Below are 22,852 nucleotides of genomic sequence, written 5' to 3' on the forward strand. Positions count from 1 at the left end.
AAGTGTGTGGTACACTAATTTAGAAATGATGTGGAAAAAAAAAAAAAAAAAAAAACTAACAATGTCTAGGGACATTTTGAATTTTTAGTGTACAAATTTCCTTCAATATTAATATTAATTATTACCATTGTTCCTATAATGGTTTATGTCAAAAACTTTATCTTAATTAATTACTTTATAGAACTATAGAGATAGAGATACTATCTTCTCAAAAAAAAAACTATAGAGATACTATTCTCCTTTATCTTCTTTGACTGATATTACAAACTATAAAAAATACTTATTTTAAACATGCATAAAGCATAGCTTTCTATTATGTTCCTGGGATAACAACAATAGGCTGCCCATTGTTTCTCCAACTTGCAGCATATTGTGGTTTCCTCAGAAACAAAACAAACAACAATGCTATATACCTTCGAACTTTATGTATCATATATATAAAGTATTTTCTATTGTTTGTAAAATCAGTCGTATAAGAAGGTGGGACAATGGCATCTCTAGGTTGGTTTATGTCAAAAATTTATCTTATTGATCATTCTATAACCTGTGGTAGATTTATTTCTCGTTTTTTTCTTAACCAACTATAGAGATACTATATCAATATGACTGATTTTACAAACTATAGAAAATGCGTAGTTTCAAAGCTATATAGCATTTGTTTTTTATTCTGTTTCTGAGAAAACCACAATTTGCTGCCCACAGATTCTCCACCTTGCATTTTACAACTTATTCTTGTATTGTGGTTCAATACTATCACTTTTGGCAGCTGAGATAGCAACAAACTTGCTTCAAAAAGTCCCCTAAATGTGCCTCCTTGGTAAAGTTAATGGGCCATTAGTTGCAGTTTGTAGACCAACTTCAAAAACAAGAAAAGCTAAGTTCCAGGTAGCTTAGGCACTCATAAGCGAATATTTTCATTTCTCCGAAGTCCTAACCAATGTGGGACTTGATCAAAGAGGACTCTTTCATTGGACAATGGCCTATGGGAATGAAGGTCTCTTTTTTATTCCCCCGTATCTTTGATTTGATGGTGTATAAGAAAAATGGTCTTACCCCTTGTCCTCTCGATGGTTTTTTAGGTTCAGTCCAGAGGCAGAGAAGGACATGGATTTTGTGTTGGAAAAAACTAATCTTGGACTGTATAACCACCCATATGTGATCAAGAAAAAGAGAAGAAAATCTAAATGCTTTCTAGTTGGAGCCTGTCATGTCACTTGCATGAATATCATTGCACTTTTCCTGATTTCAGAAAAAGACAAAAATATAAATAAAAATCTGTACCCTTCATGAATTTGTTGCAGCATACATCCATTTCAATGCACAGCTAAAAGTGATAAATAGCATTGACCAATTATTTACTTTGATTCCCTTTTTTGTTCTAGCTTCTTTTGGAAAATTATTAGATATTCTTGGAGTATAGCTGATGTGGTACTCCGTACGAATTAAAACAAGTTAACCTGATAAAAATTTAACTTATTCATATGACTTTTTTGAACTTGTGACATATTATTTGCATTAATTGATTTGTTTTTATTGATGTTGAGTATCAGATTAGCTGTACTCCACTAGTTCAGAGCTTGAAAGCAAATTAGTAAATCAAGGTGATATTCTTAAATAGTACTGCATAAATACAGGAATTGCAGGCCACTCTTAAATAGTATACTGAAAGGGAAAACAGAATTGCATTAGATTTTCTCTACCATGCTAGAATTCCACTGTCACAAAAAATTTTGACATTACAAATAGAGATGGTGCAAACTCTCCTTAGTGAAAACTTGGCTGTCACATATCACATCTCTTTATTCAAAAGGTATTTTACAGAAACCCATAATTGTTTTGTATCATGGTTGTTGAGTTTGATGAATATGGAATAGACTTTTTGAGCAAAGATAATTGATAAACAGTTAAACACAGACCATTCTGAATTCTTATTACTTCAAAATTCAATAGACAAAGGATTACTTAGTTCAAAATCTGACACCACCTATATAGTAGTCTCAAATCTAAAAGAAAATAATTTAAAATTATGAGACATATTACTAAAGGAAAAGTTGCTTCAACAGAAGCCATTGGTAACAGATATTCAGTAGATGTTACAAAAGATATTTATCGAGGTGGGTATAGTATTAAGGATGATATAATAGATGTTGTAGTAATGAAATCCAATGCAGTTATGTACCACATTCCTAGGTAATATCTTAGGCAAACAATATTTTTAGAATAATTTTATGAAAATAAGTTTAGTGAATCCAAGATTATGGTCTGAAAGTCTAACTACTTGTCAAAAGATCTGTATAACAAAAAAGCAGTTAGTAAGAAAATCATGTTGATCATAATATTTCTTGAAGAGCTGCAATACATTTACCTAAATTATCTTGTGAGCTAGTTGATGAAAAACTGATAGTGACCAAGTTTCCTGTCCCAAATAATGAAGCAAATTACTTAAAAATGAAATATTTTTACTTTTGTCTTTTTATATATCTCTTGACTTATGAAGCATTAGCTAGACTTGCACTGCAACATGTTAATTTTTTCCACTTTCAGATATGAACCTGAGCAAGCAGTTTACTTCTGCAGGCTGAAGCTCAATTCAAGAAGATGCAAGAAATAGTGGATACTGATTCCCCAAGGAATTTTCTTAGGTAATGTAAGAATCATTTTCTGTAATCTCTCGGCCTTTGAGCAGTGCAATTGCAGTTGCAAGTCAAATAATGTCCTGTCCAAAACCGTACTCATGCATGATTTTATTAACTCAAGCAAGGATCTTGATTTCCTAAGGCTTCACAACTTGCCTTATAAGCATCCAAGTAATGCTTTATTCAGCAGGCTTCACAATAGATGTCCTGCATATTGCAAAGCTCATTAATCTCCTATGGTGGCAATTTTTGCAATGGAATTACTTTAACAATCCTGTTCTTTCAGTTTCTATTTGACCTTCATGCAGACCTTATCCTCCATCTTCCCTAAGGTCTCTTTCAAGCAGCTTTATGTTTGTCTTAATTATCGATAATAGGACTAATAGTATATTTACACCAAAAACTGAAAAATAATAGAAGAATAGGAAGATAAAGTAATATTAAAACAAGAATAGAAATGGTTATAAAGATAAGAGAGGTAGGCCAAACCATCATAACAACCTTTATAGGTGTGGTCTTATTGTTCTTCATACACTAACAGAGAAAAATACAATAGAATGAAATACTGAAACAGAATTCACCTATTGCAAACCATGACAATTCAACTTGAGGGCTATGGTTCCTCCTCCCCCTCCAGAATTGAACTCTCAGCCTTGAGCATCTTTCTCTTTTTACATGTGGGTGAGTCAATTTGAGTAGACCAAAACAATCTGCACTCCATCAAGTCAAGCAAACGTGATTGCAAATGCTTATTCATCTCCATGACATGCTTTGTCATTCTTGTGGCCCACATCCGATTCTCTATACAAGTTTCCACCTTCACTTGCACAGCTGCTGGTGTTCGTTTTTTCTGCCCCAATTCCAAGACACAGAATGAGTGCATTGTCAAAAATTAGTCTACTTCACATGTAATGTGCTAAACTTAGTTCTATTTGGTAATTTAATGGTATATCACTTTTCTATGTTACACTTAATTGTCTGTGCATTTGTCAACATTTGCTTTAACAGAATGGGAAAGACCTCCAAATCAGATATATGCTGCTGCAATGAATCAGTGCTTTGGAAGTCAAGGGAAGTCTGCTTTTCTTCAGAGGAATGACCTAAGGAAAAGAGATTGAGTGTTCCCTTGAATGAGTTGGCTGGCTGAGGAAACTTTTCAAGTAATGAAACATGGAACTGGTTTGAAACTCTATGATTTTTTGATATAGAAAGCAGTGAGGACTGCGGAATCACTGTCATATTAGTTACTGCCCCTGCTTATTGATGAAAACAACAATCTTAGCCATGCAAGATCAGTGGTTATTTGTTAGAAGATATGTATGACATAAGAATATACATATTCGTACATAAAATTATTTCCTTGTTCTAACTATTCACATTAAAGTATTTGTAGAACGTATCTATACAAATGTGGGCATATGTGATATATGTATAGACATGTGCATGTAACCGTCTCTCACATGTAAGACAAAAATGCACCTCTTAGATGATGAGGCAAAGGGGTGAGGAAACTACTTGGTTGCTAAGAGTTTTTTTAATAAGGTTATCAAAAAAAAAAAAAAATTAATAAGTATTTGTTTACTAAGAAAATCAGAGGACAATTTTTTTTTCTATGTTTGGATTTCCCATCATGCATAACATGTTTGATTCTACTACTCTAGCTAATGCATGTGAAAAATAAAAGCATACATTTCCCGTTCAAATAATTTTTTTCTGCTAATTAATTGAAAATTGGTATTTCAGGATTTTCCCATTACTCCAATTCATCAGCAACCAAATACCACATAGGCCAAATGGATGGATAATTCTTCAACAACATATAATTTTACAGATCCAAGTGAATAGCAAACTCCCTCCTGAGTAAAGGATAATAAAAGACAAAACAGACGTTGAAGGTTATGCTTACCTTTTCCATGATTGAATCTTCGGATAATCACCTGGTTGACTACATCCCACATGCAAATGGTGCAGTCCTCAGATGCAGATATCAGACCCGATTCACTGAAGGTCAATGCAGTCATGGCTCCACTGTGTGAATGGGAACGTAAACTGATTATATTACTACATGAGTTTATATGAATTAAATATCTAGACAAATGGCCAAGCAAAATGAGTATAGTAGAGGATCACAATTTAACACTCATTGGTTATAGACTTATAGCATCTTTGTGCAGGTGTGTGTTTATCTTCAAACTACATGTGAACTGAAGTTTCCAAACATGGGTTCCAAAAGCCAAAGAACCAGTTTAAGTAAAGCTAGCAGGAGCCAGTTTGTCACCAATTCAGTCTCCATAGTTAATGTCAAATCAACACAAAAAGCTGGTTGACATTTCCAAAGTCATTGTACTAATTAGGAATCAAACTATTTCATGTAAATGAGATTCAAAATCACTAGGTTTTTCAACTATTTATTCCTTTGACAGAAGGAGATTTAATCTCCATTTAGTAAGTGGAAAATTCAAGCACCATACATTACTTGTGTCCATTTAGCACAACTGGTTGGGCTTCTGCAACAAGGAATTGTTCCTCCAACAGTCCAACATCAAGCTTGTTGACAAAAATTCTTCCATCTACACTTCCACAGAATAAGAATTGCTCTTCTGGGTGAAGAGCAATTGCAGTTATTGCTAGTGGATACACTTGAGTTTGTATAAGCCTTCCTGAGACAAAATCCCAAACCTACGAGATACGAAATTTAGTCAGCTATAGTAAGAAGAAAATTCAGTGTTGAAAGATATAGATACTAAGAGTCAGAACCATGATGCACATAGTTTGGTCACCTTGCAGGTGCCATCGAGGGAGCTTGATACTAAAACTGAAATTGAGCTTCCTGATGTGGTCAATAGGCCAGTAATACAAGATTTATGCTCTGATGAATAGTGTAACAAAGAATGCAAGCTTCCAGAATCCTCCGTGTCTAGCAAACTTCAATCAAATTAATTAGAGTAATTCATTATTGCAAAGGCTTCAAATCTTTTGTCCTTTTTATTTTGTTTTGTCTACAGAAATTAAGTAACAATAGAAAAAGAATTCAGCATTACCTAATTACAGACCAAACACAGATCATACCATCATCTGACCCGGAAATGAGAAGAGAATCATCATTGGAAAACAGCAAGCAATTTAAAGATTTGTGATGAGCATGCCAAGTCTTGAGCAATCTTCCATTGGCAATCTGAGGATTACCTTAACCACATCAGAATCTAAGGAGGGACAGTGTTTTATACATCTTATCCCACATTAGAATTGAAACAGCCATTGCCCCAAAGATTGACAAAAATGAAGACAAATGGATACTATATAGTTGCTGAACTTAGAATTAATGTAAAGAAATTGAGCAATGCTATGGACACAAGGCTGAACATTGACACCGTTTTTAGTATGCACCAATCAAAATAGGCCACATCAAAAGTTGTGAAAATTTTTGGATCTCTAGACTTATGGAAAGAAATTTACCATATGAAATTGGCTTTTTTGACTTCTCATTAACAGGAAAGAAATTTCTTTTTTTTTACAAAGACCAATTGAACAAGGCAACTTGATAGAGTTCTTACTAACCTCCCAAAGATAAGCATTTCCAGAAAGCGCCCCACCTGCAAGATATAGGCCATCCTTTGTGCTAGAAAGTGACCCAATGGCCTCCACTGGGTAACTCCGAAGAGGTGACTGAGGCTGAAGATTAGGAAATTTAAGTAAACTAATTAACCAAGCAAAGCTTTCTATTGTAAAACAGAGTTTTAAAGGAAAAATATGCAAGAAGCTTCACTTAATTATACTTTAGTCTCTCATTTTTGAAGTTTAAGATTGGGGTTACAAATATGGGGAATTGTGCAATACAAGTGAAATCCAGCCAGAACTTCAATGAAAAGCTTCAAACTGTCAGATGAATATCTAGCAAATTGCAACTTAGTAATGATGGTTTGACCTGATGCAACAAAAAATTTTCTAGCAATAAGTGAATTCTATAAATCACCTAATCCATTTTATTATATTAGAATAATTAGATTTTCTTTTATGTTAATCTCCTTTATGCATTTTTTCAGTAACCATATGCATCATATAAGACTAGTACATATACATGAACAGACATCCAAAACTACCCTACATAATGCATAGTCAGAATAAGTGAATATTAAAATTTGAGAGAAGCATTTTTAACAGATAAAAGACATACAGTGAAGAACAAACTTAGTTACATATTTGGAATATCAAGCAAGCAAGCCTTTGCATTACCCAAATGATCAATGGTGGTCCAATATTAACGACGCCCGATTTATCAAAGGATGTTTAAATTGTACAGCTATAATCAATCGTTCAATGACTGAAATAAGAAGACAATTTTTGGGAAATACAAAAAATTCAAACATATTGGGAAGCATATAGCTATGCCTAAATATAGTAATATACACACACAAACATAAATCATAATACACCAATTCTCTCCAGAACCACATACACAGGAACCTTGTGCACAATTTTTAGAGACTAATTCCTATTTCCAATTACCCTGACAATTAATCTACACAATCCTAATACATCAATTGCAGAAGAAGGAACCTTGTGCATAGATTAATTCCTATTTCCAATTATCCCATAGGACAGTAATGAAAGACACAATTTTCACATTCTAAAAAAAGAAAAAATGGAAACCCATTTGATTAAATTCATTTGGAGATTGAGCTGATCAGCATTTACCTTATTCAATGCCCATGTGAAGATAGCTCCCCCACCAACAGACCCATGTTTGTGAATCTGAGAAGCTACAAGGAACTGCTTTCTCAAGCACACAAGCCCATGAGAAGGTGAAGCACAAGTTGGTATGTGAAGAAGATGATCCCCGGTGTCCATATCCCATATTGTTATGCCTATTCCCATGCTCTTGTCACTGCAAACCACCAAAGCCTCCTTATCCTTATCCATCTCAGCTTGTGTGTGTGCGTATCAGTATGACTGAATTAAGACTAAAAACGACTACTATATATGAAGAATGATATATAGGAATTGTGAACCTTTGCATGCAAGGAGTTTGTTTTGTTAATCTGGGGACGTGCATGGTTTGTGCGACGCATGGCATGCAGACTTGTGAAAGAGACAAAAGTAGTTGAAGAATTTTGTACTTTTTGCTCTCTTCAAACACATGGGAAGTGAGAGATGGGTCAGAGCTGGCTCTTATGCAAGTGTTCTACATGCAAATACTGACATGTAAATGTAAACTATGCCAATGGGGGCACGCCACTTCAGGCCTGGTGGATTTAGGAACTAAGGCTGCGTTTGGTTCAATGTAAAATGATTTCAAGGTGTAAAATATTTTTAAGTGAAAATATTTTTCGGAAATGAAAGTGATTTCAGGTGTTTGGTCCCATTACAAAAAATATTTTGGAAAATATTTTAAGGTGTTTGGTTATGTATCTGAAAATTCTCTAGAAAACATATTTTCTCATATTTTTTCAGCTTCCAAACAAATATTATAATAGAAAATCTGAATATATAAACTAAATCAACAATAAAACATAACAAAAAAAAAATCAGTCTTTCTCAAATTAGGGCCGATCGTGAGAGAGGGAGAGGGAGAGGGAGAGATAGATCAGTGAGTGGGTTTGAAGAAGGCGAGATGGGCGGGTAGGTCTGACAGCGGCGAGATCAGCAAGTGGGTCTAACAGCGGCGAGATCGGCAGGTGGGTCTAAAGGAGGCAACGACGACGAGATTGGGTTGTAGATCAGAGATCGTGGGTGGGTTTGATAGCTTCTCGGCTTTGGTTGGTCAGAGGGAAAGAGAGAGGAAGAGAGAAGAGAAAGCTTCCTTGATTGGCGGTGTAGATCTTTGGCGAAGACGATAATGGTCCGGTGAGGCTAAGGCATGAACCTGTGGCACGATCAGATCGGCGAAGGTTGGGTTGTCTTCTTCACTTTCCCTTCTAGCTCTCTCTCTGTCTTCGGGTGTGTGAGTCCGCGTGGAGGGGACGAGGACGGCGATTTAACCAGCAAGGATATGTTTGGGAATCACTTCAGGTGGAGTGTGCTCTCACTCTCTCTCTATCTTCGGGTGTGTTTTCCGGAAACTCATTGAAGGTAAAATAAGAGTGTAAACGATTTTACACTCTTTAGGGGGTTATTTTCTGTTGACCGTGCACCATATTTTCCGTTGACCGTATTTTCCGTAGGTACCAAACACCCATAGGGGTGTAAAATAATTTCCTGAAACCGGTTTCAGGCGAAACAAACGCACCCTAATTTTTGGGTTGGGTTAAGCATGTAGGAAGAGTATTTGCTAACGCTATTGCTCTAGCCTCAAGGTGACCTCTATTGATGATAAGGTCCTCATCTTTAATTTGTAATAACTAATAAGTTTCCAATAAAAAAAAAAATCTTATTAATTTTAAGAAAAAATGGTGACAATATTGATAGGCGACTTAATGGATATGATGCATTGTGTTTATTACGTACTCTTATTGCAACCCTAACATGACATCCCTCCCTTTTTGTGTTGGGTGAGCTTATTTTTATTGGTGTTTTGCTTAAAAACTAAGTTGTACTCGAAAAAAAAAAAAAAGAACTTTAAATTTTGTATGTAATTAAATAAATACATTACCATAGTGTCATGTATATTTGGTATGATAGTTATTGTACAAGTTTTTGTGGGGTGGAGGAGAAGGGTTAGAATTTAAGTATTCAAGAAAGAATTTCATACATACATACACATATATATATATATATATATATATATATACTTTTTTTTTTATAAGATACATATATACACTTAGATTAGACTATAATATAATTTGATTGATTTCTATCTTAGATTAAAAAAAAAAAAAAAATCCAAACAAGTTAAAGTTAGTGAAATAGTTATAAGTGGATTGATGCAATATAATCTTGTCATGATTACAAATGGTTCAGCCGTTATAAATGAGGTTTATGAACGCTATATGTATGACACGAACCATGAAACTAAGTAAAATATATTGTTAATAATTGTCCAAAAATACATAGTAAGAAGTAATAAATGTTTAAATGTATGCCAAATTTATCATGATTGTGCATATTTTTCTTGGTATTTGATCATAATTTAATTAACTCTTGTATAAAAATATATAATTAAAAACCAATTTTTCTTAATTAAATAGCAAGATGAGTCATTTGATAGTAATAGACAACTAATTACAATCTGTCACATAAGATAACTGTGGCTAAATATGTGTGAAAATACGTGGTACTAAATTATTCCTTAAAAAAAATTTACTTTAACAAGTGCTAACCTAAAATAATAACAATTTTAATACTACACACTTTTATATAGATACTTTGTAACAACTGTTATGTTTTAACTTTTTATATGATAGACTCTGATAAATAGAGGAAAAAAAATTATGATTTTATATAAGAGTACAAACTACCAATTACAATAAACCACTTAGGTTAGTTGTGGCAAAATATATATGAAAGCATGATGTATTAAATTATTCTTTTAAATATATATATATATATATATTTAGAGAGTTTCAACATATGATATCCACTTCTAATAATAACTCTTTACTATAATTAAGATGCCAATAAATTTTTGACGTAGATTTCAATCTATTACGTTTATTTTTGAGGATATCTACAACCATTTTTTTTTATTAAAAATAAAATCAATATAGAAAGAGAGAGTAACAAATCTGGACCGTTGATTTGCAGGACTAATCAGATATCTCCGCCACCGTCACTGTCAGGTTCTAATAACTAATAAAACAGCCTAACGCTGAAAGCTAGTTCGTCAACACTTCACTTTTACACTCTCTTATCACATAACTCCTCAAAAAGATCTGAATCCAGACCCGATTACCCGAACAGAAAATATGGGCGGTAATTTTCTCAATCACTCTTCTCCTACTTCTTCTCCTTCTAGCTCTGAAATTTTCGTAATCAAGGTATGTTAAAATGTAAAGTTCTGAAATGGGTCTCTTTCAAAATCCAATTTTGATTTGAAAAAAATGGTCTCAGGTGTGAAACCGGGTACGGGTACGGGTCAGAATTTGTGGCTGGCTACTGACCCGAGCAAGAGATGGGGCGAGCTCTTCTTCCTCTTCTACACTCCTTTCTGGCTCATTCTGTGTTTAGGCATTGTCGTTCCATACAAACTCTACGAGGTTTTGACTATTTATTTTTTGTTTTGTTTTTTTTTTTTTTTTCCACTAATTTTTAGCTTTGCTGTTTGGTTACTGCGAAAAGTAGGAAACACGGCAAGAAAACAACAAAAACAATAGTCAAAGAAAAAGCGTAGTTGTATTTTTACAATTTTGTCACTTGTAGATGTTCAATCATCAATGTAGCTGAACAATTTAACTTCATCCATTAATATCGTTTGACTTTTTTTTTTTTTTTTTTATTAAAGACTTTTTCTTTTTTACATAGCTGGAATATAGTTCTTACTATCCATAAGATCTGCAATTTTGTCCCTGAATTTTTTTGTAAGCAAAAAAGAAAAAGGTGCTACATCAGAACTTTGTCTACTATGGATCTAAGCACGAAATTGAGTGGACAAAAATTAAATTTGGAACAAATTTTAGTGACAAAAATTGTACTATACCTTTTGTTTTTTAGTTAAAAAAATGGTTACCTTAATTGCATTTTACATATGCGTGAGAATGGTAGTAATGTCTATCCAAAAAAAAAAAGAGAGAGAATGGTAGTAATGTGTTTTTAATCTTAAAATATAAAATGACTTCTCTTTCTCTTTCTCTTTCTTTAACAAACTGTCTGTTATGCTTTGTGTAAAAAGTTAATTTTGGTAATTGACAGAGCTTTACAGAATTGGAGTACCTACTTTTGGGATTGGTTTCAGCGGTTCCTTCTTTCTTGATACCAATGCTCTTTGTTGGGAAGGTAAATTCTTTAACTTTTTCAATCATTTTTTACTTTTTCTATTAATGGAGAAGTCCATGAAGATTGTTGGGCTGCATATCATTGTGATTTGTGTCATGTCTATTAGCATGTATATACTACATTGTCCATGTATTATATTTGTTTTGTATAGATTAGAGTATTCAGCTTTGTTCTTGAAATGGCATTTTAAATAAAATTGTTGAGTTAGCATGGACCATGATGGGTGTATCCAAACTATATTGTAAGCTTTCATTTCCAAAAAATGTTATGAACTTTAATTGACTATATTACCTGAGCCTTTTGTAATCCATGTGAATTGGGAACTGATGGCTATTTTTTTAAAGTGCAGTTGGGGAGAGTTATTAGTTGCTCAAAACATGGTTTATGAGCTAATTATTTTTCTTTTTGGGATTTTTTTTTTGCAGGCTGATAGCTTTTTGCCTTTGAAGGATCGTTATTGGGTCAAGGCAAGTGTTTTTTGGTGTAACACTTTACTTATAATAATTATGAAAGGTTATAGAACAATGAAAATTGTTTCGGGGTCATGGATCTTCTGGATGATGTGTGCTTTGTTTTCACCATTTTTATGCAGAATTTACGGTTAGTTGCGATGGACCTAACTTTTATAGTCTTTTTTGTGTATTCCTAACCTTGTATTGCATTGATAGAAATATGTAATATTTAAATTCATGCTTAGCATTCATTCTGAATATTTGGCTTATGGCTTTGCTGATAAGAATCGTGTCCTTACATAAAGCTGAAAGTTCTTTATGTGGCTGCTTGGGCCAGACCTACTTTTGATTATGATTTTGTTTAACCTAAAAACACCAAGTCCTCAAGATGTTTCTAATATAAAATTGTTTGTTGCACAGGCCCTTACCATCTTTACTGTACCCATGGAGTGTTAGTCAATCTCTTAGAACATGAATGTTGAATAACTTTATTTTTATGGATTACTGTAGTGTTTGAGCCATAAGTTCTAATTAATGAAAAATAAAGCAATGCAGGGGTAATATTGCCAATGTATTTTTTACTTCACACAGAGCTACAGAAACTGTCATTTGAAATTTGAAGAGCTGCATAAGCAATGTAATCTCCAAATGTTGTTCTTGTGAGATGAACTTATAACAATTGTCCTGCTTTTTAATCATCTTTGCTGTCTTTTTTTCATTTTCTTATTACTAGCAAAGTCTGCGATTAACTTTTCTTTTTGGTGGTCTATACAACACTTCTTTGACATTTGAATAGGCCCTTATCTCCCTCTACCTAATTATAATGTCAATCCAGTGGCCTTGCATATCTACCTCTCAATATGTTAAACTAATTTTTTGTGGGTATTTATTCTTGACCTGAAAGAAAAACTTATTTTTGTTGCAGGCCAGTTTATGGATTATACTCTTTAGCTATGTAGGGAATTACTTTTGGACCCACTATTTCTTCACAGTTTTGGGAGCTTCTTATACTTTTCCGTCATGGAAGATGAACAATGTAAGCATTGAAACAAGAAACATTCAATAGTTAGAAACAAGAAATACTTAATAGTTAGACTACATGCTATCATTTCTAATCAGATAATTTGTTTCCTTGCAGGTACCACACACAACTTTCCTTCTCACACACGCTTGCTTTTTATTTTATCATGTTACATCAAACATGACACTTCGCAGACTCCGGCATTCTATTGCCGACTTGCCAGAGAAAATTCAGTGGATTTTTGAGGCTGCATGGATTTTGGCTCTTTCTTATTTCATAGCATACCTTGAGACTTTGGCTATTTCTAATGTATGTGATAACAAGGTTTTTGTTCCATTGTTATTATCAATTTCTTTTGTCTAAGCTTACTTAAACTCTCAATATGTTGCTTAAACTCTGAATATTTTTATTACTCTTTTCATTACTATTATGAAAGTCTGAATCTCTAGGGTGAGCGTATAAATAAGTGTCCCTTTGTCCTTTTCTAGAAAAATTGACAACAATTATTTCAACATGATGAGACTCAAAAAAATTTGAAGTTTTGAAAATTTGACAACATTTATTGTAGAATACATGTGGCTGACCTTGACTAATTTGTTAAGGATCCATAATTGACCCCAAACAAATTTAGGACTAAGATTTGGTTGTTGTTGTTGTGAAATAGGCACAGTTTTTTGTTGTGATGCACTTCATTTCTTTTCCCTTTTGAAATAGGCCACGAATGTATGATATAAAGTTGTGGTAATGATGCTTCTGTATTTTTTTGTTTTTTTATTTTTATAAAACGGTAATGATGTTTCATGTTGAATATGTGCAGTTCCCTTATTATCAATTTGTGGACCGAGCATCCATGTACAAAATTGGCTCCTTGTTTTATGCCATCTACTTCATTGTAAGCTTCCCTATGTTTCTGAGGTAAGAATTCTAATTTACAATTACTGGTGATTTCCTTCTCTTTTGCACTTGTATCGCTGTATTAAGTGTTAACTAATGCAATGCTTTACTTATAAAAATAAAGTATAGTTGTATTAACCGATTAAATTGTCAGAAATAAGCATTTGTTCATTGTGTTCACATGTAAGAGTGCAAACTCTATAAATTTTCCTCTATCTTAGGTTAAAGAATACCCATAGGGTTTTTAAATGTATTTATTGTTCTCTTGTATATACATTAGTTTCCCTGATGCCAATTCAACTACATGTGCAGAATTGATGAGAAACCTAGCAAACCATGGGACCTACCGAGAGTGGCGGTTGATGCTCTGGGTGCTGCTATGCTAGTTACAATAATACTTGATTTGTGGCGCCTCTTTCTAGGACCTATTGTTCCTGTTTCAGATTCAAAACAATGTCTTCAACCAGGACTGCCATGGTTTCCAGGACATGCCATTGAAACATGACTGATGAATTTGCAGAACAGGGACATGGGTTAACTTCCTGTCATCTTGCTGATGCTGTAATGTTTTTTGTACCAACTAGATCATTGTTGCTTTTTTACATTTTTAGGATATGTAAAAAAATTGTTTGGGCAAGCAGTAAACAATCAAGTTCACTATTGTTGTGATTTATTTCAGCTCAGTCTATTTAGATTTGACACTAAAATGATGAGGATCTTCTCTACTGTTCAACTTCAAACTAAAATTAAATTTGTCTCATTTTCTCTTTGATATTATTATTCTTTGTTGGTTTGAGTTTCTGATTTGGTCACTGACTGAATACATGAAGATGGATAATAGAAAAAATACAGAAGGTTTTAATGACTATCAAAGGAAGCAAATATTTAAATTTACTAAAATAAATTTTTTTTTTAATTTATTCTTTCAAATATTTAATCTAAATATTAGTATAGAATTATGAAAAGTCATGCATGCTATATACACAAACACATTATTGATATTATCAATTTTATTTTTATATTAATACAATAGGAATGATACTCAATTTTTTTAAAACAGTCCTATAAAGTTCCAGATAGGATTGCAAGAAAACTAAATTGCAAAAGAAATGAATTCCAAACCTAATGATTCAAAAATCCAGCAGAAGGCACAAAATTTCAGTGAAAATCCACAATAAGAAAAGAAAAGTAAAACACTAATTTTAGATTCAGACTAATTTTAGAAAAGTAAATCTGAACCAAATCAATTATCTTCAATGAGACTAAACAAAAACAACAATCAATAATAGCTCAAAGAACATCAAATTTTAGATTCAGACAAATGTCTTCTCAATCTTTAGTTTGATTGAATTGAATTACAATAAAAGTATTTTGGGTAACAAATAATTGATGTCTTCTTTATTCTGCCCCTTAACCAATGCCCTATTTTTATCTTGTTATTGACTCAGCCAGGAGCCAAACCCCAAAAAAAGAATCATGTTAGCCATAAGGCCTATTATTAGATTAACAATTTAGTTTTTTTTTTTTTTTTTTTTTTTTTGAGAATGAACGTAGGGATTTTATTGAACTTGATTTTCCAAAGTGGTCAAATCATTTTGAGCTACAGAAAATAAAGACTGAGGAACTTCCTCCATCCATACAACATAGTCAGAAACATTAATCGAATATCTAGCTAGACTATGTGCCAACTTATTGCCGTCTCTTCTACAGTGAGAGTATAGCAATTTTGTGTAAGAATTTGAAAAAATAATAGCATTCTGGACAAGCGGTTGCACCGAAGCTATTGTACCACCTCCTAACTTCAAAGAATTCATAATCAGCTCGAAATCTCCTTCCAATATAGCTTCAACCAAACCTGTTTCCAGTCCAAATTCCAATGCCCGTGTTGCAGCAACAGCTTCAATTTCCACTGGTGTGAGTGCTGGGGAGAAGCTCTGAGCCATGGATGCTAGGACAACACCTATGTGATCTCGTACTACAACACCGATCCCGCTTCTGTTTTCAGTCTTGAATATTGCTCCGTCAAAGTTTATTTTGACCATCCTTCCATTTGGAGGCTTCCATACTGCCTGTGGTTTCGGTTCTGCTGTAGGTACGGGTGGTAACACGGCCAAAAATTCATCTAGCCTTCCTTTTGCCTGCGGTACAAGCTGGTCTGAAGTGCAGCAAGGTTGGTGGTTGCGAACTTGATTTCGCTGATTCCAAATCCCCCAAGTTATCATCCCAAATAGCTCTGGGTTGCTTTGATTGTTGAGGATCCATGACAGCAGCTCCTTGAAATTTGTCACGCCTGAAATTTGCCTTGAACTCCATTGAGAAAGAGACCATATCAAGCTGAGTTCGCTGCATGACCACAGCGCATGTAAAGTAGTTTCTTCCTCCTTCCAGCACCGTTCACACAGTGAGTCAATTTGCATGTGTCTCCACTTCAGGTTTGATTTTGTGGGAATGGCATCATGACAGACACGCCACAGAAAATTCTTTACTTTGTTCGGAACCCGTAAACCCCAGATGCTTCTCCACAGATTCTTTTCACCATTTTGTGCTACCTCATGTCTAAACTCTTCTTCTTCCATCTTCAAAAACTAGTATCCAGACTTGCAAGAATATTGGCCATTTTGAGTCCACGGCCAGTACAACTTATCTTTTGTTGGGTGTTCTGAGAGAGGAATTCTCTTTATGAGCTCAGCTTCTTCAAGTGCAAATAAACCAGCTATTACTTCATCATTCCAGGTTCGGTTCTCTTCATTTATGAGGACATCTACTGTGGTCTCTTCCCAACCCTCTAGAGTAGGTGATAGGGCACGGGTAGGAGGTTTAGATGGCAGCCAAGTGTGTTGCCAAATCTGAACTTTCTGCCCTGTACCAATTCTCCAACAAGCACCACGTTTGATAACATCACGGCCATATAATATGCTCCTCCAAGCATATGAACCACGACTAGATTCCTCCGCCTCCATGATAGAACAATTAGGAAAAAAACGTGGTTTAAAGACCTTGTAAAATAAAGAGGATTGATCTTGCAATAAACGCCACGCTTGCTTGGCCAAGAGAGAGTCATTGTGTAGAGCTAAGTCACGAAAGCCCATGCTGCCCTCACTTTTGGACTTGGTCGTCTCACTCCATTTTAACCAATGAATTTTTCTTTTGCCTCCCCTTTGTCCCCACTAAAACTTCCTTGTCATCACCTCAATTTCATTACACAGCCCCATCGGTAATTTAAAACAACCCATAGCATAGGTTGGAATGGCTTGGATCACCACTTTGATGAGAACCTCTCTACCAGCTTGGGAAAGGAGTTTTCCTTCCCATCATTGCAATTTCCTCCACACTCTCTCTTTGATATAATTAAAGCTTGCCTTTTTTCCTTTTCCGTCAAAGATGGCAACCCCAAATATTTTTCATAATGTTGAATCTCACGAACCCCAAGGACCCCTTTTATGATCTGTCTATCAGCTTCAGTTACTGATTTGCTGAAGAAAAGAGCTGTTTTATCTCTGTTTATTTTTTGGCCTGAGACATCTTCGTACATAGATAACAAGTCCATCACCTTGCTGCATTCTCTAGAGTTTTCCCTACAAAACAGAAGGCTATCATCTGCAAAAAAACAAATGGGTTAGCTTGGGTCCATTTCTACACAAACTGAACCCGTTGATATCGCCTTTACTAGCTGCGTTTTTAATAAGGCCATGTAGACCCTCAGTGCACAAGAGGAAAAGGAAAGGAGATAAGGGATCCCCTTGCCTAAGACCCCTTGAAGGATGAATCAAGCCTTTCGGTTCTCCATTCACTAATATAAAATAAGTGACTGTTTTCACACACACCATGATTAGGCCTATCCATTGTTCACAAAACCCCATTTTTCTCATCAAAATTTCCAAGTACACCCATTCAACCCTATTATAAGCTTTACTCATGTCAAGCTTCAAAGCCATGAACCCCTTTGTGCCAGAATTATAATTTTTCATATGGTGCAATGTTTCAAAGGCAATAAGGATATTATCAGTAATGAGGCGCCCTTTGGCAAAAGCTAATTGGTGCTCAGTAATAATGGAATTGAGAAGTTTTTTTAGCCTATTTGCAAGAACTTTAGAAAATATCTTGTAAAGAACATTGCATAAACTTATGGGTCGGTATTCTGACACAAAAGAAGGGTTTTTCTTTTTTGGAATTAAAGTGATAAAGGTTTGATTTACTGGGTGTGGAAGTGTACCTAAATTCAACCAATATAACACTGAGTGTGTGACATCCCCTTCAATCATAGGCCAGAAATGTTGGAAGAACAAAGGAGGCATCCCATCAGGACCGGGAGCCTTCATAGGTGCCATATGTTTCAAAGCTTGAACTACTTCCCACTTCTCAAAATTGCACACCAGCTCCTTATTCATCTCCTCTGAAATTACATGTGGAATTTGGTCTAGGACAGCATCATGTAGGGTCAGATTGGAGGAGGTGAAAAGGTCCTGGTAAAAATTGATGAGAACCTCCCTAATATCATTCGGCTCCACCTTCCAATCACTAAGTGAATCATTTATTCCCAAGATTACATTTTTCCTAAACCGGTGTGATGCCCGGGTATGGAAAAATTTTGTGTTACCATCTCCATTTTTCAACCAAAGAATACGAGAGCGTTGATTCCACATTCTAGCTTCTCTATCCAACAATACAATAATCTCTTCCTTCAATTGTTTTATTCGGATATTGCTACCTGTTCTCACAGCCACAGCTTCCTCCTCAATAAGCTGTTCTCTCTTCCTTCTCAATTCCCTACAGACATTACCAAACACATTATAGTTCCACCATGCTAAGTCAATGCCGCACTTGTCAATTTTTTTGAGAATTCCTCTATTCGGATCCCTTGTAACACAAGACCTCCAAGCTGCTTCAACTACCTCTCCGCAACGATTATCTGATAGCCACATCTCTTTGAATCGAAAAGGTTTCTTGTAGGAAGGAAATTCAATACCTGTTGGATTGATTAGCAAGGGACAATGATCCGAGGAAAGGCAAGGAAGATGATGTACCCGAGTGCCAGGAAACTTCATGAACCACTGATTAGTAGCTAGTCTGCGGTCAAGTCTCTCCCATATTGAGTGCCCATCTGTATAATGCTTACTCCATGTGAAATTCGGCCCAATGAAACCCAAATCCATAAATCCGCATTCGTCAATAACATCCCGAAAGGCTTGCATTTGACTATGTGCACGAATGGCTCCGCCCACCTTTTCTTCTTGTCTTGTAATTTCGTTGAAATCCCCCGCACACAACCATGGGATATGTGGCTTATCATTCAATGTTCGAAGCTTTGCCCAAGCCTCATATCTTCTAGCTGTAACCGGTTCACCATAGAAGCTTGTGAATCGCCATTCCTGTGGGGTGTTTTTTTCAACTAGCACATCAATGCAGTACTTCGATGAGTCTTCCACTGTGATTCTAATTTCTTCCTTCCACAGCAAAACCAAACCCCCTCCTCTATTTCCACTTTCCATTGACCACTTATTTCTAAAATCAAAATTACTCAATACTTGATCTAGCCTTGCATCATCTGTGCATGTCTCGGCTAAAAACACGACTGCAGGATCTTGTGCCCAAATGTAATCTCCAAGCTCCCGCACTGTACATGGGTTCCCAAGCCCACGACAGTTCCAAACTAAGAGACTCATTGTGATGGGCGAAGCTGTTCATCAGCCTCCGCCAGTATTGAAGGGTTAATCTCAACAGAAACCACACGTTTTTTGCTTGGTAAACCATTGGGATTTGAGAGCTGTTCATGACTCCTCTTTGTTGGTAGCACCAATTCAGCTTTGCTTGCATTACACTTGGTGTTTCGCGTTACAACAAGGTTGGTCTTACATTTCCATGTTCCTTGATTCTGCACTTGTTTTTTTTCCTTCTGCCCCGTTGCTTCTTCACTGTTTGGTGCATGATTTTCGGACCCTTGTCCTTGACAAACCCTAGCTGTTTCCTTGACTTCCTCATTAATTACGTGGCTTGAATGCTCTTTCCTTGTACCCTCATAATTAGGAGCAGACATAGCACTTAATTTTGATAAACCTTCATCAATCTCGGCAAGCTTGGAAAGGAAAAACTCTTGCTACACCGAATTAATAGGGGAATTAATGGGATCGGTTTCCTTTTGGGTGGGAATTAAACTCGGGTTAAAAAAAGAAAGGTTATCATTCCGTGCCTCATTTAATTCTTTGTTTTTTCCCTTATCAGTAATTCCATTCTCCAACGGCTCAACATAATCATATGGCTGTTGAAAATCAGGTGAGCATTTATTTTGTCCCTCTGTAACCGACTCCATTGATTGCACCGTTGGTGAGTCTGTTTGAATTTTTTCCACAGCAGCCGATGCCTTATGATGTGGCAGAACCACCATGCTGTGTACCTGAGTTTTCCTGGTATGTACCGGACTCTTAGGAATGGAAGAAGCACCCTTCGTCTTCTTGTTAAAACCTGGTACAGTGACCACTATTTTTTGTGCTCGACTAACTGGGGCTGCCCTCAACCAAGGCCTAAATTGCTTGTCTTCATCTTTAAGGGTACCTTCACTCTCTACCCAAGCTTCGCAGTCCCTATCGTCGTGGTTGAGATAGCCACACCAGTAGCAGATGTTTGGTAGGCGCTCGTATTTAAACGACACCCATAGTTCCTTCCCCTGCCCCTTTGACACCTTTCTTCCATGACTTAATGGAATAGTTATGTCCAGCCTAACCCGAACTCGTATGAAACTGCCACCCTCCCCCTCTATTTCAGACTTCTTGATGACCGTTCCAACGTTACTGCAAATTCCTTCCGCCACCTTTTGGTTCATGAACCTCACAGGAATGTCATGTACTTGCACCCAGAAAGTAGTGCAATTGAACTGTAATTCTTCAATTGGCGTGTCCTTGTCATAGCGTTGCAACACCATGAGGTGTTTGTCAAAACTCCAAGGCTCATTGTCGAGAATAGTATCAACTTCAAGTTTACTATCAAAAATAAAAAGGACAATGTGATTACCCATATTCTTAACTTTGAAACCATTTTTTGATCTCCACAAAGGCTTAAAGGTTGAAGCTATTGCTTCCATATTCAGCGCTCGTCTTGTGAAGAATTTGGCTGCAATGATGAATTCTGGCATGGCCATTTCATCCTCAAGATCAAAAGTTGGCCCTTCTCTGTCCGAGAGTGATAAACCATTGCAATGGTTTGTTAGTTCATCCATGGTTAAAGTGTTTCCCTAACCCCCAAAAAAACTATACCACAAAAAAATCCTATTTTTACACCATAAAATTTTGAAAAAGAAAATTTTTATTTATTTATTTTTATTTTTTATCAAGGTAGAGTTATTGAAGGAATTAAACTCTCAAAATGTTCCTTCACTGAAACGGAAAGTGTAACCTAAAGGCAATGGACTTTAAAACCGATACTTTTCATACCACAAGGGTTAGATCTTTTTTTTTTTTTTTGAGGAACAGGTAAGTCAATTTTATTGAGGTAAATCAGACTGAAATACATCAATTAAATCTTGTGGTAGTTCTTCTAACCACACATCTGTATCAGCAGATAAAACTGCTCTTTTAGCAAGGGAGTGGGCTAAACTATTGCCTCCCCTATATACATGATAGAAGCTACAAGTTTGGAACCAAAAGCTGGCTTTTTTAATATCTTCAATAACAAGGCCCCACTGTGTCCTATTTTGTTGCGGATTATTAATAGCTGTGATGACCTTCAATGAGTCACCCTCCACTACCACGTGACCAAGACAAAGCTCCTGGGCAAAAAGGAGAGCTCTCCGAGCAGCTAAGGCTTCGACCAAGTCCACTAAACTAGGAAGTCGAATGATTTGGCTCAGTGCAGCTTTAATCATGCCTTTTGCATCCCTCACTACCACTCCCAATCCCGCACTCGCAAAACCTTCAAAGATGGCGCCGTCGAAATTGAGCTTATAAACTCCTAAGCCCGGCGGCGTCCATTTCCGTCTTAAGCGCTGAACGAAAGTCCGAGATGGCCTGTCCTAAACGTCTCGGAATTCCTGCAGTAGCTCCCAAGCCCATCGCACCGTTTCCCCTACATCCCAAACCGGCTGCTTCTCTCTTAGATTATTCCATCGAACCCAAATACACCATGCAACCATTGAAAACAGAGCAGCAACGTTTGGACTTGTATCTGCCAACACGGCATCGACAAGATCACCAAAGCTTCTGAAAACTTTAGAACGTAGGGAGCTAAAAATAGGGTCCGACGCCATAAGCAGTGAATGGCATCTTCAGGGTGTTCTTTACAGAGACTACAGAACTTGTTAGGTAGAACATGCCGTGAAAACAGGTTTAGCTTAGTGGGCAAAGACTCCCTTGAAGCTCTCCACAAGAAATGCTTCACTTTGTTAGGTACCTGCAACTTCCAAATTCCATTCCAAAAGTGCTTACAACCCTCTGTTTCAGACGAACTAGGCAGAGCAGATCTAATTTCCGAGGATAACAACTGGTAAGCGCTTTTAACCGAATAATTCCCATCTGTGGTGAGTGGCCAAATAAGCAAGTCCTCCATTGGAAAGTGACTAACCGGGATACTTTGAATACGCTCAGCTTCCCATGGTAAGAAATTCTGCTCAATAAGCTCCTTGTTCTATACTTTAGTGCTAGGGATGAAAAGATCCTTCACTGTGGACAGAGAAGGATTACAATTGGGAGATACAATCTTGCCTCCTCCTGTAATATCCAGCCACCTATGATTCCAAATGTTTATGGATGACCCATCCCCTACTCTCCACCGTGCACCCTTGCCAATGACCTCTCTTGCATGTAAAATACTTCTCCACGCAAAAGAGCTTTGCTGGTTGAAGTCTGCTTCCAGAATGTTGCTAGATGGGAAATATTTAGGTTTAAACACTTTATACTGCAGCGTATCTCTCTCATGAAAGAGTCTCCACACTTGTTTTCCAAGGAGTGCATCATTAAACTGTCGAAGATCTCGAAATCCCATGCCTCCTAAAG

The 22,852-nt window shown here is 36.0% G+C and overlaps 2 protein-coding genes across 2 annotated transcripts; one reads left to right on the top strand and one right to left on the bottom strand.

Moving 5' to 3' along the window:
• Positions 1–3,123: 3,123 nt before the first annotated feature.
• Positions 3,124–7,999, bottom strand: LOC126703448 (protein ROOT INITIATION DEFECTIVE 3-like). The gene is made up of 8 exons (XM_050402401.1): positions 7,332–7,999; positions 6,195–6,308; positions 5,678–5,811; positions 5,417–5,561; positions 5,113–5,315; positions 4,543–4,664; positions 3,657–3,889; positions 3,124–3,486 (listed from the first exon to the last, which is right to left on the bottom strand). Exons 1-8 carry the CDS (start codon positions 7,554–7,556, stop codon positions 3,250–3,252), a joined length of 1,413 nt encoding a protein of 470 aa, XP_050258358.1. The 5' UTR covers positions 7,557–7,999; the 3' UTR covers positions 3,124–3,249.
• Positions 8,000–10,357: 2,358 nt separating this feature from the next.
• Positions 10,358–14,648, top strand: LOC126702579 (cycloeucalenol cycloisomerase). Its single transcript, XM_050401323.1, has 8 exons — positions 10,358–10,484; positions 10,623–10,768; positions 11,421–11,504; positions 11,930–11,971; positions 12,882–12,992; positions 13,095–13,286; positions 13,795–13,892; positions 14,184–14,648. The coding sequence occupies exons 1-8, from the start codon at positions 10,478–10,480 to the stop codon at positions 14,374–14,376; spliced, it is 873 nt and encodes a 290-aa protein (XP_050257280.1). The 5' UTR covers positions 10,358–10,477; the 3' UTR covers positions 14,377–14,648.
• The last annotated feature ends 8,204 nt before the right edge of the window (positions 14,649–22,852 follow it).

This window comes from Quercus robur, chromosome 10 (assembly GCF_932294415.1).
Source record: "Quercus robur chromosome 10, dhQueRobu3.1, whole genome shotgun sequence".
Lineage (NCBI taxonomy): Eukaryota > Viridiplantae > Streptophyta > Magnoliopsida > Fagales > Fagaceae > Quercus > Quercus robur.

What these genes read in the sequence shown, in the direction of transcription:
- LOC126703448 (XM_050402401.1), bottom strand. Translation starts at nt 7,556, where the DNA reads ATGGATAAGGATAAGGAGGCTTTGGTGGTTTGCAGTGACAAGAGCATG. An exon ending in CCCTCGATGGCACCTGCAAG is followed by an intron (nt 5,316 to 5,416) that starts GTGACCAAACTA and finishes CGTATCTCGTAG; the next exon opens with GTTTGGGATTTTGTCTCAGG. An exon ending in AGCATATATCTGATTTGGAG is followed by an intron (nt 3,487 to 3,656) that starts GTCTTTCCCATT and finishes GAATTGGGGCAG; the next exon opens with AAAAAACGAACACCAGCAGC.
- LOC126702579 (XM_050401323.1), top strand. An exon ending in CGTCATGGAAGATGAACAAT is followed by an intron (nt 12,993 to 13,094) that starts GTAAGCATTGAA and finishes GTTTCCTTGCAG; the next exon opens with GTACCACACACAACTTTCCT. An exon ending in AGACTTTGGCTATTTCTAAT is followed by an intron (nt 13,287 to 13,794) that starts GTATGTGATAAC and finishes GAATATGTGCAG; the next exon opens with TTCCCTTATTATCAATTTGT.